This window comes from Brachyistius frenatus, unplaced genomic scaffold (genome assembly GCF_029030835.1).
Source record: "Brachyistius frenatus isolate BFR_SWC_R1_liver_20210118 unplaced genomic scaffold, ASM2903083v1 Contig_315, whole genome shotgun sequence".
Taxonomy (NCBI): Eukaryota; Metazoa; Chordata; class Actinopteri; family Embiotocidae; genus Brachyistius; species Brachyistius frenatus.
The window spans coordinates 180,001-200,000 of record NW_027210914.1 but is presented as its reverse complement, the minus strand read 5'-3'; the positions used below and the strand labels follow the sequence as shown (position 1 = coordinate 200,000).

The window sequence follows — 20,000 nt, the reverse complement described above, 5'->3', positions numbered from 1 at the left end:
GGAGGTTTGGGGCTCGCCATGCTGGTGGCGCTGGTCGAGTTCTGCTACAAGTCTCGGATCGAGTCGAGGAGGATGAAGGTGAGTCGAAGCAAACAGTCGTATGAACAAACAGTCAACAAACAAACAGTCGTAACAACAAACAAGCAGTCATACAAACTAAGAAACATCCAAACAAACAAACAAACAAAAGAGCGTTCAGGTTGCTTTGATTTGCAGAGTCGGACATTTGTTTACTGTTCGAACAATGAAAATATTCTGGTTTAGTTGTTCTGCCTGAACGTGGTCGATCAGATCTGCAGTGAGTATTTGTTCTTCCTTCGTGGTGCCGTCTGGTTTTAATGGTTCTCCAGCTGCAGCCAACGTTTCTGAGTCCTCTGAACTCTGATCGCCGCTCCGCTCTGCAGCTCGTCTTCATCGCCGACGTCCGTATGTGATGAAACTGCGGCTCATTACAGACGGAGACTTTGATGAGATGCTCAGAAGGAACAAACAAGTCATTAAAGCAGCAGCAGCGTGTTCCTCTCTGCTGGACTGTTGTTATTCTCTTCACGAGAGCACGGAGGCGGGGCTTAAAGCTTGCTGAAGGCGGTGCTGACACAACATGTGTGGAGGATTTCATCAGGCACACATTATTAGATCTGACACATTATTAATACTCCATCATAAATATATATATATAAGTACAATAATACTGCAGAACGGTGTCAACACTTCCACAGAAACACGTTTATTTTATGACTCCAGACTGAAACAGATTCACTGCTGAAGAAACAAAACATTTTAAATCTGAATCCTCAGATCAGCTTCACTGTGACTTTTCTCGTCTCTGTGTCTTACAGGAGCTTATCGACGCCGCCATGATGAGCACCAGCCTGGGAGGGATCACAGGCGGAGGGGGTGGAGTCGCAGCAAGCGCTCTGGGAGGCGGAGCGTCAGGACTCGGAGGCGAGAATGGCCGCGTGGTGGCGCACGACTTCCCAAAAGCCGGAGCTCAGGGTTTACCCTGCATGAGCAAGGCAGCCGGCCTCGGACTGGCCTCCATGTGATCCAAACAAGGCTCCTGATTGGACAGAGCACTCCTGTCCATCTATGTGTCTGTTGGTGAAAGGGGTGGAGGCACAGGAGAGAGGAGGAGGGGAGGGGCGTGGTGGGGGGAGGGGAGGGGGTACACATGAGAGGAAAAAGAAAAACTGAGGAAAGGATGCAAGGAAAAGATGGAAGGAAAGGACATGAGCAAAGAGAAGAAGAGATGAAGAGACGTGTGGCAGCAGGAAGAAGGAGGAGCGTTCACGTTCATCGAGAATGAACTGAACACAACAGAACTCTGATGAACAGAGAGCACCTGAACACAACACCTGAGCTGCAATCTGCAAGAGGAGCAGCAGGGATTAACAAACAAAGCGACATGAACTAGAACTGCTTTTTGTACAAGTGCAGTCTTAAACTCCGCCTCCTCTGTAGGGGTAGGGGCCTTCACTCCCTCCTCTTCCTCATCACTGAGCTTCACCACCTTCACACTAAATGCCACTTTGATATGAGAGACGTTCGAGCATGTGAACTTTTTTACTCTGAAAAACTCACGAGCACGTCTGCTGATCAAAATCTGAATAATATTGTGATCGGTGAGCTGCCACCATAATCAATAACATTAATGATCCAGTTTGTGTATGACTGATGTGAGTGTGTTTCATGGACCTGAGTGTCGGTTCTGATCCGGTTCCTGAAACCTGGAAACCAACCTTGATTCTCTTGATCTGAGAAGTAGCATTGAACGGTCTGTTGGATCGATGTAAATCTTTAAAGATGTAGTTTGAGAGATTGAACTCCCATCTTGTAATTCCAGTTTGTACCAGAGGAGGCGACAGTGAGTCGCTGTAGTGTTCAGTCTGTGGTCAGTTCGGCTCTCAGACTGTATATAAATGTGTTCGTAGCTTCTGGGTCTAAAGAATGAGTCCGATGCAGAAGTTTCTTAAACTGTAATACCACAGGGTGCCACCAGAGGTCGGCTTCAAATAAATGAATTAAATATGAAGCATCCAGTTCAGATTCAGTCCGTCACCATCTTGCTAGTTCGGAGCGGTTTGGTTTTGGACCATATTTGGATGAGCTGGAGGAGGAGCCAGCGGTGGATCTGACTGATCTGATTGGAAACCTGACGTCACTACGTCCCGCCCACCGATAGCTGTAACCTGACTGCACCACAGGCCTGTCAATCAAACAGACACGCCCCCAAAAACAGGTCTTCTTGAATCTTCTTTTCTAATGAATGAGGGATTATTTTCAGATGGACCTCCAGAAAACTAATAAGAAGGAGTGACTTTAGCTAACAACACCGAGATAACTGATGGACACATTTTATTCACTTTGGATTTGATGAGAGAAGTTGAATGGGAGTCTATGGAGCCGGAGGCTTTTTGGAGCCGACCTCTAGTGGCACTCGCTGGTATTGCAGCTGAAGACACTTCTGGATCAGAACCATTTTACAGACCTGGAGCTATGAAACCTCGATGATGATGATGATGATGATAATGATGATGATGATGATGATGATGATGATGATGATGATGATGATGAGAAGCCTCAGAACAGGACGACTCGTCCACTGAAGCCGACATGAGTGACAGACGGGTTTTGTTTGATGTTCAAGTTCCTGAATCACCTGACAGGTGTGACGTCCTCAGACGTCCTCCAGCTGATCTACTGCAGAAGGTTATAAAACATCTGAAATTGAATGTAGAAAAGTTTCCTTTTAACCCGCTGAAGGTTTAAAATTATAATATTATATATCTGATGTTTGACTGTTTAAATGATCAATGATTAGTCAATAGTTAAAACTGTTGCTGGGTGATTTTCTGTTGATTAATAATAGACCTATCAGCTGATCTGACAAATATCAGAAATCTTTTTTTTTTTTATCATGAAACTGATGTTAAAAGTTTTTATCTTTTATTTTTTTAAAACATACATTTGAAGCTGCAAGAAGTGGAGTTTTTCCCCGGAGGTCTCGGCTGCACCGGTGAACAAACCAAACACACCCACAGAGTTAATGTGTTGAACAGAATCAAATATTATGAATTAAAATGACATGTAACTGTTTTGATGACATCATGTGATGTCAGCAGCTCAGACAGTCCCGGACGTTCGTTTCAGATAAATAACAGTCATTGATTGATTTTGACTCGTAATTTAAAGATGACGCCACGAAGACGTAACGAGGCGACGTCAGAACATCGTGTCCAATCGGATCGGGCGGACGTGAACACGAACCGGATCAACGAGAGAAAACTAACACGTTGCTGACCGGTTAAACTGCTGAACGCCGTCCACGTGAGCCAACCGATTTAGGCTAACAAAGCTAAACAGACCGTTTCCATGACACCAGGAAACAAACATGGCATATGTAGAGGAAGGCGTTCCGTACGATGTAAAACCACTGAAGGTGACTACAGCGCCCCCTGGTGCGACACTCGCTCTGCCACAGCCCAGCAGTGCGGGAGTTTGGTGTAGCGTACCTCGAAGTGCTGATGTTCTCCTGTTCGATCCTGATGATGTCATAGTGATGTCATCATCTTCAGTTTACGGAGATGTTCAGTGGAAACAAGACTGTGCTGCATTGTGGGAAATGTAGTGTTTATGGATAGAGTCAATCTTTATGGAGAATCAGTGAAGTTCTGCTGAGATTTTCTTCTTTTAGAGAAAATGTGTTCAAAAGCAGGAAACAGAAGGAAACATCAACACAGGTGATGATGACGAGCAGCTGTGATGAAGAAACAGGTCGAAACCGGCAATTAGATTTCCACAACATATCAGAGTCACGAAGGTTCTGCACACGCTCAGATCCACTCCAGGTAACATCTCCACGTACGGCTGGGCCTGTCAATTGTTTCATGTACGTCTCATAAACCCGACGGTTTAGAAAAGGTTTGAACTGATCGTTTCCGACCTGCAGCTTCAAACATCCTCTGAGTCTGTGAACGTTTGGTTGAGTCTGCTTGCGACACCGAAGCAGAACTTTTTCTACTCCCAGATATCAGGAATCAAATGTTTGTATGATCTAAATGAAAAGAGCCTGTTTCTCTGAATGAAGTTCTTTCAAGAGTTTGTAATCTTTTAATTTTCACAGTTTAATAAAAACTCTGACATCATCTCGAGTCTGGTTCTTCTTTCTGTCTGAGAAATAACATGAAACTGCAAAAGCACCACAACGTTTAAAGCAAATGCTAAGGTATGATGTCATTATGTTATTTTAGACTTTTATATCATATTTTAGACGACATGCTATAGTGTGACTGAAGACGGGTCGTGGACCACAATGACCCAAAACATACAACGAGGCAACAAAGGAGAGGCTCAAGAAGAAGCACATGAAGGTCACGGAGAGGTCGAGCCGGTCTCCGGACCTTCATCCCAGAGAACATCTGTGGAGGGAGCTGAAGCTTCCTGTTGCCGAGCAACAGCCTGGAACCCTGAAGGATTTGGAGGATCTGCAAAGAGGAGTGAACAACATCCCTCCTGAGATGTTCAAACCTGGAGACCAACTACCAGAAACGTCTGACCTCTGACCTCTGACCTCGCCAACAACGCTTTCTGCACCAAGTACTGTCATGTTCTGCTACGGGATCAAATACTTATTTCACACAATCAAATCATAACTTTTATATGATGTGATTTTTTTTTGATATTCTGTCTCTGTTAAAATTAAACTCCATTACAATTATAGACCGTTCATTTCTTTGTCAGAGGACAAACTTCAGATGAGCTGCTTCGTAAGAGTTCAGTAAATTAATCATCTCTGTTTGTTCCTCTGGACGTCTTCGTTCCTCTGGACGTCTTCTTCCCTCTGGACGTTTTCTTCCCTCTGGACGTCTTCGTTCCTCTGGACGTCTTCTTCCCTCTGGATCCGTCTCTTGGTGCAGCATCTTCATTTCCACTTCTCTTTGGAACTTTCCTGCACAAACAGCCTCTTCTCTCTCTTTTAGTTTTCATCTTCTCCTCCTTGTTTCTGTCCATTAGCATCAGCTCTGTTCCGAGCGATGAGACCTTTCATCAAATGGTTTGGTGTCCTGAGGGGGACCTCATATCTCGTAACACCTCATTACTCCCCCGGCTGTGAGGGAGGACGCATACTGACGGGTCCACAATTAGCCCCAGAAAGGCTCTGATTAGGAGGTTGTGGCCCATTACCTTCCACCGCTCGGCCTCGAAGAAACTTCCAGCAAAACAGTGAGGAGGAAGGGGAGGAGGAGGAGGAAGAAGAGGAGGAGGAGGAGTAGGAGGAGGAGGAGGAGGAGGAAGGGGAGGAGAAGGAGGAGGAGGAAGAGGAGGGAGAGGAGGAGGAGGAGGAGTAGGAGGAGGAAGAGGAGGAGGAGGGAGAGGAGGAGGAAGAGGAGGAGGAGGAGGAGTAGGAGGAGGAAGGGGAGGAGGAGGAGGAAGAGGAGGAGGAGGAGTAGGAGGAGGAGGAGGTGGAGGAGGAGGAGGAAGAGGAGGAGGAGGAGGAGGAGGAGGAGGAAGAGGAGGAGGAGGAGGAGGAGGAGGAGGAGGAGGAGGAGGAGGAGGAGGAGGAGGAGGAGGAGGAGGAGGAGGAGGAGGAGGAAGAGGAGGAAGGGGAGGGGGAGGGGGAGGAGGAAGAGGACAAAGAGGAGGACCGGATCCGTGAGGGGCTGCCAGCAAACCAGAGAACAATCCTTCACTGCCAACACAGAGAAATAAAACGAGCGGAAATAAACTTCAGAAGAAGAACAAGAGAAGAAAGAAGTTCACTTGTTAATTTCAGGATGTTTGAAGCTGTGACATCATCGTTGTTCATTCGATCTGAAACCTTCAACAGTTACATCAAACAATTACAATCATGAAGATACTTACTACATAATAATGATATTTACTACATCATGAATATATTTACTACATCATGAATATATTTACTACATAATGATATTTACTACATAATGATATTTACTACATCATGAATATATTTACTACATAATAATGATATTTACTACATCAAGAAGATTTTCAGGAGGAGGAAGAGGAGGTGGAGCGGGAGGAGGGTGAAGAGGAAGAGGAAGTAAGAGGAGGATTATGGAGGTGTCTCAGTGATGAAGGTTTTGGATCTGTTTTTGCGCTCCGAGCGGAATCAGAGAGGATTATGGGGGTTTAAATGACCATCAAACTGAGGAGCTGTGCTGATTGGCTTTCAGAGACTTAACGCAAGCCAATCAAAGTGTAGAGGATGTAATGATGTAATGAAGGCTTTGAGAGGAGCCTTGTTATCAGCAGCAGATGGAGATTATTATGATGAGCAGAGGAAGTCATTACTGAGATGAAGAGCACCATCATCATCTTCACCATCACACACAGAGAAGCTGACCTTTGACACTCAAATTTACCCCATCACTGTCTTCATCACTTCCTCGCCTGCCAGCTCCTCTCAGGTCCGGGACCAGCAGGGTTCTGATGATACCCGTCCATCATGGTGATTTAAAGTCCAACACGGGGACGGTTTGTTTTTTGTCCCTGACAACATGTCTCCACGGAGACACAAACACCTCCTCCAGGTTCAGATGGTGATTCAGATCAAAACACCATCAGGCTCTGTATGTGTTTTAAACACAGTCTATATATAAAAGAGTTCGTAGCTTCAGCTCTGTAAAATGGTTCCGATCCAGAAGTGTCTTCAGCTGCAATACCAGCGAGTGCCACTAGAGGTCGGCTCCAAAAAGCCTCCGGCTCCATAGACTCCCATTCAACTTCTCTCATCAAATCCAAAGTGAATAAAATGTGTCCATCAGTTATCTCGGTGTTGTTAGCTAAAGTCACTCCTTCTTATTAGTTTTCTGGAGGTCCATCTGAAAATAATCCCTCATTCATTAGAAAAGAAGATTCAAGAAGACCTGTTTTTGGGGGCGTGTCTGTTTGATTGACAGGCCTGTGGTGAAGTCAGGTTACAGCTATCGGTGGGCGGGACGTAGTATCGTCAGGTTTCCGATCAGATTGGTCAGATCCACCGCTGGCTCCTCCCCCAGCTCGTCCAAATATGGTCACTTACTGTTCACAAACCAATGATGACATCACTAATGGTTGATGATGTCCACAGACAGACCAAACAGGAAGTAGAGCCATGAGGACGTTTCACTGACGGTGGACCAGAGGAGGACAGGTGTCCCTCTGTGTGTCCAGGTGAGACACTGACGGTTTATCTGCTTCTCAATGTGTGTGTGTGTGTGTGTGTGTGTGTGTGTGTGTGAGTGTGTGTGTGTCTGATGTCTTGCACCACAGTGACACCCAGTGGACGTTCTGGGGTTTTACCTTTTTTAAAAGAGGAACATTTACTGCTTAATTCATTTTAATTATTTGATTTAAACTGGATTGTTGTGTCCCAAAATGTGTAATCTTTATTAAAGACAGAATTTTCTACTTAACAAACAAAATAGTAACAATAATAATAATGATAGTATTAAGATGATAATGATAATAATATTAATAATAATAGCCAATATTTGTATTTATTGTGCTGTTGGTCCAGCTCCTCTTTAATGATAGACGGATGTCAGGTCCGTTTATCTTAATTTAAATTTAGGCTCTTAGTTGGAAATGAGGACTTTTAGTTTGAAATTAGGCTTTTTTAAATTTGAAATGATAATAATATAATAAATTGATTAATTATAATAAATTAAATTACATTTCAGGACTGAAAACAAAATGCCTCTGTGATGTCATGTTTTGTCTGGTCTACCTAACGAACTGAATTAAGTTAAATAAAAGAATTTGAACATGAACTGATTGATAATTAATCAAATTAAATAATTGATTAATAACAAACAGCTGATCAATACTGATCATCAGTCAGCGTCCAGCTCGTTAAACTCCAGATTGTCGAAGCTCCAAATAAAATTTATGAATTAATTCTGAATTAACCTGATGAATTCAGAGATCTTCTGTTACTGACATTAAAGCTAATCAATAAAAATGTGTTTCCAGGGATCAGGATCAATGAAAGATTCTGTGTCCCTCTGCTTCACAGACTTCAGCCATCAGCTGAGAGGAGCTCAGCATCAAAGATCCTCCACAGGAGGAGACAAACACACACGGACAGAAACTAAGAGGTCTCACTCTGCTCTGATAATATGGGACCAAAAACAGCTGATCGGTTTAAATCTTAGTCTTTCACTCAGTGTTCAAAGTGACGAGAACAGCTCGTCCACCAGGAGGCGCTACAACAGGAAATTAAAAAAAATTCAGATTCAGTCCAAGAACAGTTCTGTCATTCAACATGTGCAAAGTTAAAGTTTCAGTTGAATCTTTTCTTTTCTGTGAAGTCTGGAAATCTGTTGAAATCAGCATCAATAACGAGAATAGAGTGCAGCGAAAACGTCACGGAAACGTCACGTAATTATAAACGTTTTAAGCTGCTTTTAGCTTCTTCACTTTGTTTCTGCCAAAACATCTTTTAAACATCTGGAGATATTTTATATCCATTTTTATTATAGTCAACAAATCCCCCCCGAAAAAACTTAAAAACCAACAACCAATCAGTTAGCAACAGTTAACTACTACCTCAGTTATATATATGTATATATATATACATATATACATATATATACAGATGTGATGAAGATGAGATGATGAGATGATGTGAAGATGTGATGAAGATGAGATGATGTGATGAAGATGAGATGGAGATGATATGAAGATGAGATGGACTCTGTTTCCATTTGTTTGACCTGAACGATGAACCAACATCAACAGGTGTCTCCGTCTACTTCCTTCAGCTGATGATGAAGACTCTCGGTCCTTCTTCTCTCATGGGAGGAAGACTCTCTATCACCATGTTGTCCATTAGTCCGTATTTATCCTGCTTTTTATCTCCTCCTCCTCCTCCTCCTCCTTCTCCTCCTCCTCCACTGGCTGCTGCCTCTTCTGTAAGCCCCTCCCTCACCACCAGCTGAGACAGCTGATTGGTCAGCTGCTTCATTGTTATCTGTGACAAGAGACATTGAAGAATATATTTTTAAAGCAGCGTTACATACTAGGCTCACATTAATGTCGGGGGGAGGAGGGGACCAACCTGCATGTCTCTGAACAGGTGCAGCATGGCCACACCCACCACGATGACCAGAAAGGCTCCCAGCGCCGTGACGACATCCACAGCCGACATGCTCCTCCACTCCTGGAAGAGGATGATGGAGGTGGACAGAACCACGGACGTGAAGAGGACGTAGTAGATGGGATACACCAGCAGGGTGTTGAAGGTGTCCAGAGACTTGTTCAGGTAGTTCACCTGCACACAGGTGAGCACAGGTGAGGACAGGTGAGGACAGGTGAGGACAGGTGAGCACAGGTGAGCACAGGTGAGGACAGGTGAGCACAGGTGAGGACAGGTGAGGACAGGTGAGGACAGGTGAGGACAGGTGAGCACAGGTGAGCACAGGTGAGGACAGGTGAGCACAGGTGAGCACAGGTGAGCACAGGTGAGGACAGGTGAGCACAGGTGAGGACAGATGAGCACAGGTGAGGACAGGTGAGGACAGGTGAGCACAGGTGAGCACAGGTGAGCACAGGTGAGGACAGGTGAGCACAGGTGAGGACAGGTGAGCACAGGTGAGGACAGGTGAGGACAGGTGAGCACAGGTGAGCACAGGTGAGGACAGGTGAGGACAGGTGAGCACAGGTGAGCACAGGTCAGGACAGGTGAGCACAGGTGAGGACAGGTGAGGACAGGTGAGGACAGGTGAGCACAGGTGAGCACAGGTGAGGACAGGTGAGCACAGGTGAGCACAGGTGAGGACAGGTGAGGACAGGTGAGCACAGGTGAGCACAGGTGAGGACAGGTGAGCACAGGTGAGCACAGGTGAGGACAGGTGAGCACAGGTGAGGACAGGTGAGCACAGGTGAGGACAGGTGAGCACAGGTGAGCACAGGTGAGGACAGGTGAGCACAGGTGAGGACAGGTGAGGACAGGTGAGGACAGGTGAGGACAGGTGAGCACAGGTGAGCACAGGTGAGCACAGGTGAGGACAGGTGAGCACAGGTGAGGACAGGTGAGCACAGGTGAGGACAGGTGAGCACAGGTGAGGACAGGTGAGCACAGGTGAGGACAGGTGAGCACAGGTGAGCACAGGTGAGCACAGGTGAGGACAGGTGAGCACAGGTGAGGACAGGTGAGCACAGGTGAGCACAGGTGAGGACAGGTGAGCACAGGTGAGGACAGGTGAGGACAGGTGAGGACAGGTGAGGACAGGTGAGCACAGGTGAGCACAGGTGAGCACAGGTGAGGACAGGTGAGCACAGGTGAGGACAGATGAGCACAGGTGAGGACAGGTGAGGACAGGTGAGCACAGGTGAGCACAGGTGAGCACAGGTGAGGACAGGTGAGCACAGGTGAGGACAGGTGAGCACAGGTGAGGACAGGTGAGGACAGGTGAGCACAGGTGAGCACAGGTGAGGACAGGTGAGGACAGGTGAGCACAGGTGAGCACAGGTCAGGACAGGTGAGCACAGGTGAGGACAGGTGAGGACAGGTGAGGACAGGTGAGCACAGGTGAGCACAGGTGAGGACAGGTGAGCACAGGTGAGCACAGGTGAGGACAGGTGAGGACAGGTGAGCACAGGTGAGCACAGGTGAGGACAGGTGAGCACAGGTGAGCACAGGTGAGGACAGGTGAGCACAGGTGAGGACAGGTGAGCACAGGTGAGGACAGGTGAACAGAGGTGAGCACAGGTGAGGACAGGTGAGGACAGGTGAGCACAGGTGAGGACTGGTGAACAGAGGTGAACAGAGGTGAGCACAGGTGAGGACAGGTGAGCACAGGCAAGTGTAGGATGAAGAAAACATGTCTGTCTTTGTCCTGGTCTTCCTTCCACCCCTGGACTGTGTCAGATGAACCCTGCAGCTCACCTGCGTTCCTATGGAGACGATGAGGGTGAAGAGCAGGATCCAGGTGAGCGGGTTAGCCAGTACTGAAACGTCCTGAAACACTGAAGACAGAAACACGAAGTCAGACTGATGACGGACAGCTGGACGGACAGAGTGGAGTTCATGAAGAGTTGGTGGGAACAACGAAAACACAGAACCATCATCATCCTCTTCATCAGTGTATGTGTGTGTGTGTGTGTGTGTGTGTGTGGTCTCACCGGTTGCCATGACAATGGCGAGGCCTTTCACCGAGGACACGGTGAACGCTCCAAGCAGTGAGCAGACGCTGACGTAGACGAGGATGTTGGAGCGACCGAACCGAGGACAGAAGTACAGGACGAGGACGGACACCAGCAGCATCACTACGGCAATGTACACCAGGAAACCTGACACACAGAGACACAGAGACACACAGAGACACAGAGACACAGAGACACACAGAGACACACTGAATTTTTTTAAACGTCTTCTGTTTAAACCCTGAATTCAATTTAATTCAATTTCATTTATAAAGTTCCAAATCCCATCAAATTATTTAATCTGAACACATTAAAGTCCTTCTAGAACGTTCCAACATCACAGAGGAACACAACAACACAATCTGTTATCAGAACCAGGCCCAGAGGTGGGCGGAGCATCTGCCTCGTTGGAGTGAGGGGAAAGCAGAGAGAGTGAATTCTATAGGTCAAAGGTCAAACCTCCCCGCCTCACCTGGCTCCAGCAGCTTGCAGGTCATGTCCTGCAGTGATGTCACTTCCTGTTCCTGTGGGGCGTGGATGACCAGCAGGATGCTCCCCAGCAGGCAGAGCAGACAGCCGAGCTTCCCGACCACATTCAACACCTCCCCCAGCAGGTGGGAGGACAGAACTGCACTGAAACACACAGGAACTCGGTGAAACCCTTTCACACTAAAACGCAGACGAACTGAAGATTCCCTGTAACATGAGAGGAGGAAACTATGGCTACCTGAAGAGGACACTCAGAGCGCCCAGCGGGGTCACCAGTGTGGCCGGGGAGAACATGTATGCAGCAAAGTTACACGCTTCTCCTCCACCCACTGTACACGAACACAACGTCATGTTACATACAACAAATATGAGGTTAGCCTAGCTTAGCACACAGACTGGAAGCAGAGGGATGAATCTAATGAAGGACTCACTGGTTAGCAGCCCCGCCCACCACCTCCAGTCCTTCAGGTAGGCGTGACCTCCATCACCTGCAGGAACATGATCACATGTTTGATGACCTCCAGATGACCTTCAAATATCAAATATCTGATATCTGTTTGACAAAGTTGAGCAACTTTCTGTTTGTCCAAACCTCTGGGTCTCATGTTCCACACAGGAACTACAGACAGGAAGTAAAGACTGGAACTACAGACAGGAACTAAAGACAGGAAGTACAGGAACTACAGACAGGAACTACAGGAAATAAAGACAGGAACTACAGACAGGAACTAAAGACAGGAACTACAGGAACGACAGACAGGAACCAGAGAACTGACCAAAGTGATAAACAGTCACTTCCTGCTGTTCAGTTTCTTCAGGGACTACTTTCGGCGGCGGATGGATCCGGACGGTGTGTGTTGGACAGTCATGTGACCCCGCTCACCTGCTCGTGTGTGTCCAGTGCTGGCCAATCGGATGAGGGCTTTCTTCTTGAGAATGACGCTCCCACCAATCAGGAAGGCCGAAAGCAGGGCGAGAGTCAGGCCAAGCCACAGCTGGTAGGTCCTGTTGGACGGCCCACCTGCAGACAGGTAGACGTGTTACTGCGACCAGGAGGGGGCGCTGCCACTGGACAGCTGCTTGAGTTCCCAGGTGAGTTTGATGTCATCAGGAGGTTACCTGCTGCCTGGGTGTCGTTCAGGTGTGTGTGAGTCATCGAACACATCGCGGACTGAGAGCCGCACCATAACGTCACCGCGGAGCCTGCGGGGACACGGACCAATCAGAGCGGTCCACACAGGAAACACCACCATATATATATTTATATATAAATATTATTTTCCCAATAATCTCCTGATCGATCATCAGAATGTTTCCCAGTAAAACAGAAGCAGTGCATCCTGGGTAACAGGAAGATTCTGGTTCCACCAGATGAAACCTGAGAGCTGCAGAGCCCGTCGGGTGTTTACAGAGTCAACAGATCCGATCACGAGCAGCAACACGCCAGCAACACGTCATCACGCGGCAGGAATCATGTCAAAGGTCAGAGGTCACAGCAGCCTCCACACAGGACGCTTCCTCTGAAAGTGTAGTTTAACATGAAGTTCAAACTTGAACAAAACTTCAAAATAAAAGGGGGAACTTCCTGCTGATGTAAACACCTTCCCTCACCTGTCTGCTCCACCTGTCTGCTCCACCTTCTGTCTCTTCCAGTTAGTCTGAGAGAATGTGCTGAGTCATCACCAGAAGGATTAATGTAATTAATCGATGGTTTCTTTAATAACTTGAATAAAATTATGAATAAATTATGCCAGAGATGATTGACAGGAACACAGCGTCTCTTCTGATCCGTTATTGATTGATTGATTGATCTACTCTCTGATTGGCTGAGTTCTGTCTGATGACCCCAGGGCAGCTTCTTCTTCTGCTGTTTATGAATCTGCAGTTTAAAGCTGAGCTGATCGATTATGACGTGACGTCATAGAGAACAGATCGACGCAGTAAATCATCAATATTCAAAGGAGGAGGAGAAACCTTCATCCTGAAGATGAAGAGTTTCAGAGAAGATGAAGAGTTTCCGAGTCTTCCTCACCGTTGCTGCACGTCTCGTTGTCCAGGTGAACGTGTCGCATCGTGTTTGTTGTTTGTTGGGTCCTGGCAGCGGAAACGAAGACGGAAATAATCCAACACACAGACCGAGCAGGAGGAGGAGGAGGAGGGCAAGGAGGAGGAGGAGGAGAACTCGTCGCTGAGCTGAATTTTCGGTCTTCACGCTGAGCTCATGTTTTCGTCTCTGAGCTCCTGGCAGAGGAACACCTGACCCCGCCCTGCAACACCTGACCCCGCCCTGCAACACCTGACACCCCCCCCCCCCCCCCCGAGCCGAGCAGGTGTTCAGGGGTTGTAGCGACTTTTTGTCTTCAAACAAACTTTAAAAGAACAGCTGCTGATGCATCATAGGATACGTGGTTCCTGCAAGTAAAAGAATACAAACATCCACCTGCCCCAGTGCATGCTGGTCCTTCACATCAAAGTGTTTAAACAAACTGAACATTAAATAAGTGTTAACCACAGCTACACAGTTCACCCCCCATTTCATTACATTACATTACATTTCATTACATTACATTTCATTTCATTTCATTACATTACATTTCATTACTTTACATTTCATTTCATTTCATTTCATTACATTACATTTCATTACTTTACATTTCATTACATTACATCACATTACATTTCATTACATTACATTTCATTACATTACATCACATTACATTACATCACATTACATCACATTACATTTATCTGACTCTTTTATCCAAAGCGACTTACAATCAGTTCATTTCAACATGAGGGTTCAAAACCAGAACAACAAGAATCAAGAAAATACAATTATCTTCCAGAAAGCCAAACTACAAAGTTCTATCAGTAAGTTCTATTTTAAGATACTAAAGTTCTACTGTTCAAGGTAAAGGAGGAGGAGGAAGAGGAGGAGGAGGAGGAGGAGGAGCGGAGTAGTGTGAGTGAATCTAGGAGGTTAAAGACCAGTCGAGCTGCTGCATTCTGGATGAGCTGCAGAGGTCAGATGGTACTAACAGGTAGACCTGCCAGGAGGGAGTTACAGTAGTCTAGACGTGAGATGACCAGAACCTGGACCAGAACCTGGATCAGAACCTGGACCTCCTCCTGAGTGAGAAGAGGACGTCTTCTCCTGATGTTGTGCAGCATGTATCTACAGGAACGTGTTGTTGCAGTGATGTTGGCAGTAAGAGAGAGTTGACTGTCGGAGTGTCTCCGAGGTTCTTATCAGTCAGGGTCGGGATAACAGAGTTGTTGAAGGTAGTAGTCAGGTCGAGGGTGGGAGAGTCTTTCTCTGGAAGGAAGAGCAGTTCGGTCTTGTGGAGGTTGATTTCCAGGTGGTGTGAGGACATCCACTGAGAGATGTCAGTCAGACAGGCAGAGATTCATGCTGCTACCTGTGTTTCAGATCTGGAAAAGAGAGGATCAGTTGGGTGTCATCAGCATAGCTGTGGTAGGAAAAGACATGCGAGTGAAGGACAGAGCCGAGAGAGTCGGTGTACAGAGAAGAGGAGGGGACCCGGGACGGAGCCTTGAGGGACACCAGTAGTGAGAGGACAAGGTTCAGACACAGATCCTCTCCAAGTTCCCCGGTAGGTGAGGTCGTTGAGGTCGGATGAGAACAGGGAGAGAGCAGAGCCTGAGACACCGAGGTCCTGAAGGAGGAAAGAAGGATCTGGTGGTTCACTGTGTCCAATGCAGCAGAAGGTCTAGAAGGATCAGGACAGAGGACAGAGAGGCTGCTCTAGCAGTGTGAAGCTGCTCAGAGACAGAAGGAGGACCGTCTCTGTTGAGTGGTCTGTTGAAACCAGACTGGTGGTCAAGAAGGTTATTATGGTGGAGATAGGAGGAGAGTTGGTTGAAGATAGCTCACTCCAGAGTTTTGTAAAGAAAGGGAAGAAGAGAGACGGTCTGTAGTTGTTTACTTCAGACGGGTTGAGGAGGAGTTTCTTCAGGAGAGGGTTCACTCTCTCCTTCAGAGAGTTCAGGAAACAGAACGTTGACAGAGAAGAGTTGATGAGATGGAGAGAAAAGGAAGAAGGTCAGGAGCAATAGACTGGAGAATGAGATGGGATGGGGAGGGGGGGTGGAGGTTACCAAGGTAACAACTTGATTGGGAGACCGGGGGGTGAAAGAGGAAAGTGAAAGGGATGAAGATGATGGACATGTAGTTACAGAAGATGGATTATAAAATGAGGAGCGTATGTCATCTATCTTTTTAGTAAAGTAGTTGACAAAGTGGCTTGATGGAAGGATGGAGGGAGGAGGGAGGGGGGGGGGGTCAAGGAGGTTGGAGAAGATGGAGAAGATGAAGATGAAGAAGATGAAGAAGATGGAGATGAAGATGAAGAAGATGGAGAAGATGAAGAAGATGAAGAAGATGGAGAAGATGAAGAAGATGAAGATGAAGATGGAGAAGATGAAGATGAAGATGGAGAAGATGAAGAAGATGAAGATGAAGAAGATGGAGAAGATGAAGAAGATGAAGATAAAGAAGATGGAGAAGATGAAGATGAAGATGAAGAAGATGGAGAAGATGAAGAAGATGAAGAAGATGAAGATGAAGATGGAGAAGATGAAGATGAAGATGAAGATGAAGATGAAGATGGAGAAGATGAAGAAGATGAAGATGAAGAAGATGGAGAAGATGAAGAAGATGAAGATAAAGAAGATGGAGAAGATGAAGATGAAGATGAAGATGATGGAGAAGATGAAGAAGATGAAGATAAAGAATATGGAGAAGATGAAGAAGATGGAGAAGATGAAGAAGATGAAGATAAAGAAGATGGAGAAGATGAAGATGAAGAAGATGGAGAAGATGAAGATAAAGAATATGGAGAAGATGAAGAAGATGGAGAAGATGAAGAAGATGAAGATGAAGAAGATGGAGAAGATGAAGAAGATGAAGATGGAGAAGATGAAGATGAAGAAGATGGAGAAGATGAAGATGAAGAAGATGGAGAAGATGAAGAAGATGAAGATGAAGATGGAGAAGATGGAGAAGATGAAGATGAAGAAGATGGAGAAGATGAAGAAGATGAAGAACATGAAGATGAAAAAGATGGAGAAGATGGAGAATAGCTTTTTGGGATTAGAAAATGAGGATGTAATTCTGGTTAGGTAGAAGGAGCTTTTGGCTGCAGAGATAGAGGAGAGGAGGGAGAGAGGAGGAGGACAGAGAGGAGAGAGAGAGAGAGAGGGAGTGAATGTTGTGATGGACAGGTCCAGATGTGGAGCAGTTTCTGGTGAAATATAATCAATATATGTTTTTAATATGTTTTAAATGTTTTTAAATAAACACAACATTCGTCAGTGACATTAAACTAATAAAATAAAGTCGGCACATCAACAAACTCGATTCACAAAACTTTATTTTCTAGGAAAAATAAATTCATCGGTTTCTCAGCACTTCATCTGACAGCAGTTGTTTTTTTTTCGGGGGGGAGGGGGGGGGCTGAGTTAGCCCTGAAGCTAAGCTAAGCTAAGCTAGGCTCAGTTGCAGTAGTTCTGCAAGTCGAAGATGTTGCAGGGCTTGTGGCAGCACTGCTCCACGATACCTCTCTTCACCATCATCTCCATCTGGTCCTTGAAGGCGAACTCAGCCACCTCGTTGTCGCCACCGGCAACCGCAGCTCCGCCCACCTTCGGAGGGAGGAAACCTAATAGGACGAACCGACAGGTGAGCGTTCAGGTGTTTCATGTTGCAAAGTGAATCAAATGGTTGTAAAAAAAAAGACGTAAAACAACAGCAAACAGATTTATAACTATGAAATAAAATGATTCGTACAAACGTGAGAAACACACAAAAATACAAAACAGCTAAAAAAAAAAAAAACTCGTTAAGAAAATAAAAATATGACTAAAACTTTTTTTTAACTAAAAACTAGTTCTACTGTTATATTATGTTTATATAGTAAAACTATATAACTGTCCTTTAACTAGGTCTTTAAACTAAATGACCCGTCACCATGGCGACAGCATCACAGGCTCCAGTCCAGGTGGTCTCACCCAGCAGGGGGTCCACATCCCTCTTGGGGTTGTAGAAGAAGCCTCGGTCCCCACAGACCAGGTAGAGGGCGTCGACCAGGTGAGAGCCGCACAGGTGCTGCGGGGGGGCGACGGCCTCGGAGCTCCGCCACGAGACCACCAGCAGGACGAGCAGGGAGAAGGACTGGAGCCACAGCGCCGCCATGCTGCAGGACGAGGGACTGCACACACACACACACACACACACACACACACACACACACACAAGACAGAAATACACACACACACACAGACACGGATTCATGTTAACAATCGAACAACAAGATCTGGATCATCTAAAGCTGAAAGAGGAGGAGGAGGACTCACCTGCAGAGTCGGAGAAGGAGGTGCGAGGAGGAGGAGGTGACTGTGATGAAGATGAGGAGGAGCAGCTGAGTGCTGGTTGATGTGAGGAAGAACATGGGCCTCGTCTCCTTTTATACTCCATCTCCACCTGGACACGCCCCCTGCTGTGTGTCAACCTGTTTAACTCACATTGTGGGGACTGATGTCTGAAGCAGGTGTGTGTGTGTGTGTGTGTGTGTGTGTGTGTGTGTGTGTGTGTGTGTGTGTGTGTGTGTGTGTGTGTGTGTGTGTGTGTGTGTGTGTGTGTGTGCGCCAGTCAGCAGGTTGTTAAGCGGGGGTTACTTCTGATTGGCTGCTTCCATCACTTAGTAAAACAAACAGCAGCTAATGAGCGGACATGATGTGATCACCTGGACTGACAAATATTGATCAGCTGATCGTCTGCTGAGTCAGCGTCTCCTCTGATCAGTTTCAAGTTTTTATTTAACATTTCATTTTAACGTTAAAAGTCATGAAGATGAAAAATGAAATACAACAAATTTAGAGAGTTTATTCCTCATTTGTGTTTTAATGTAAATTTAATAAAATTCAACTGAAACACACATTTTAATTTCTACTAAACAATGATTATATAAATATATATATTGTAATTAGGAATGTTTGTATAAAATAATAAGTACTTCTATCACATTATGTTCTAGAGTCAGATCTAACGTGACCATTATATAAACAGATGAAACGTAAATAGATCAGATTATTACATGAAACAACTGTAACACAAAACGTTTTACTTTTTTAAACATTTTTCACATTAAATTCAAAGTTTTGCTTTAAAAAAATGTGTCAATCAATGTTTTTGTGTTTCTATTAAGAATTGCATGTATTTTCACTTTCAAGAGAAACAATTAATTAATCAAGTAAAAAACTCGAATTTCCAATGATATCGATTAACAGATTACAACTGATGACGACGATTTATATTTTTTTAATAAAAGTAATTTAGTGTTTTTATGGAATTTATACTTAATGTAGAAAAAACTGAAGAAACCCTGTAAAATAATAAATAACGTTTTAGTTTGTTTACTGTGATCATGAAACCGTTTGTACAGAACAAATGTTTTCATGATCATCAATATATGACGAGAAAACTATAAATATCAAATAAATAATTTGGAGTTGATTTTCTAATCAACAGTTTAATCATAAATTGTTATGTAAAAAAATTATATATATGTATGTATATATATATATATGTGATATATGTTATATATGTATATGTTATATGTATGTATAGATGTTATATATATGTATATGTTATATATGTATATATATGTTATATATATGTTATATATATGTATAGATATGTTATATCTATTCAAACGTTATTTTTCCATTCACCAGTTTTTTTCCTTCACTTTGTTTGTGAATAAAAACCTTTAAAAAAAAGAAGAAACAAATATTAACGTTAAAGACAGAATGAAAAGTCCTGATTTTAGTTCATCATCATCTTCGTCACCATCATCTTCATCATCACCATCTGCTGCTCTGAGTGTTTAATGGACGACATGCTGACGGAGCTCGTTTGTCACTTCAAGGAGAAACGAAGCGTCACGGACGGAACAACAAAACTCTGAACTTCTCAGAATCACAGAGAACATTTCAACAGAACCAGACCCAGAACCAGAGCCAGACCCAGAACCAGAACTAGGCGCAGAACCGTGATGTCACGTTTCATTCAATACAAAAGCGCCATTAAAGAATTTAACATGTGGTCATGATGATTTAAGCTCTTTTTAATGAAAATTAAAACATTCAGAGCAAATGTTCAGAAATGTACAGCTTTTATTCTTTTTTAAATAGATCTTGAAAACATAAATTAAAAAACTATATTTTACACAAAAACAACAATAAGTCCTTCTTTGGCATAAAACCTCAGTATTTCAATCCCGTTAATAAATCCACATGAAAAGTTAACGATAGTTTGAACGTCGTGATGACAGGAAAAC

The 20,000-nt window shown here is 44.9% G+C and overlaps 3 protein-coding genes across 9 annotated transcripts in view; 1 reads left to right on the top strand and 2 right to left on the bottom strand.

Moving 5' to 3' along the window:
- Positions 1–4,145, top strand: part of LOC138635530 (glutamate receptor 1-like) — a 40,041-nt gene extending 35,896 nt beyond the window's left edge. For 5 of the 7 annotated variants that reach the window (XM_069723048.1, XM_069723047.1, XM_069723050.1 and 2 more), the window contains 2 exons: positions 1–78; positions 840–4,145. The exon at positions 1–78 is cut by the window's left edge and continues 57 nt beyond it. In XM_069723048.1, coding sequence (XP_069579149.1) covers positions 1–78; positions 840–1,046 — 285 coding nt within the window. In that variant the 3' untranslated portion in view covers positions 1,047–4,145. Of the gene's footprint in view, positions 79–839 lie in introns of those variants that run through there. The other 2 variants (XM_069723052.1, XM_069723051.1) reach the window with 2 other exon arrangements.
- A 4,545-nt stretch (positions 4,146–8,690) lies between these two features.
- nipal4 (NIPA like domain containing 4) lies at positions 8,691–13,811 on the bottom strand. The gene is made up of 10 exons (XM_069723079.1): positions 13,673–13,811; positions 12,760–12,843; positions 12,524–12,661; positions 12,072–12,128; positions 11,879–11,969; positions 11,624–11,784; positions 11,131–11,298; positions 10,895–10,974; positions 9,065–9,277; positions 8,691–8,977 (listed from the first exon to the last, which is right to left on the bottom strand). Exons 1-10 carry the CDS (start codon positions 13,710–13,712, stop codon positions 8,765–8,767), a joined length of 1,245 nt encoding a protein of 414 aa, XP_069579180.1. The 5' UTR covers positions 13,713–13,811; the 3' UTR covers positions 8,691–8,764.
- A 3,343-nt stretch (positions 13,812–17,154) lies between these two features.
- ins (preproinsulin) lies at positions 17,155–17,854 on the bottom strand. Its single transcript, XM_069723080.1, has 2 exons — positions 17,671–17,854; positions 17,155–17,321 (listed from the first exon to the last, which is right to left on the bottom strand). The coding sequence occupies exons 1-2, from the start codon at positions 17,852–17,854 to the stop codon at positions 17,155–17,157; spliced, it is 351 nt and encodes a 116-aa protein (XP_069579181.1).
- Between the last annotated feature and the right edge of the window lie 2,146 nt (positions 17,855–20,000).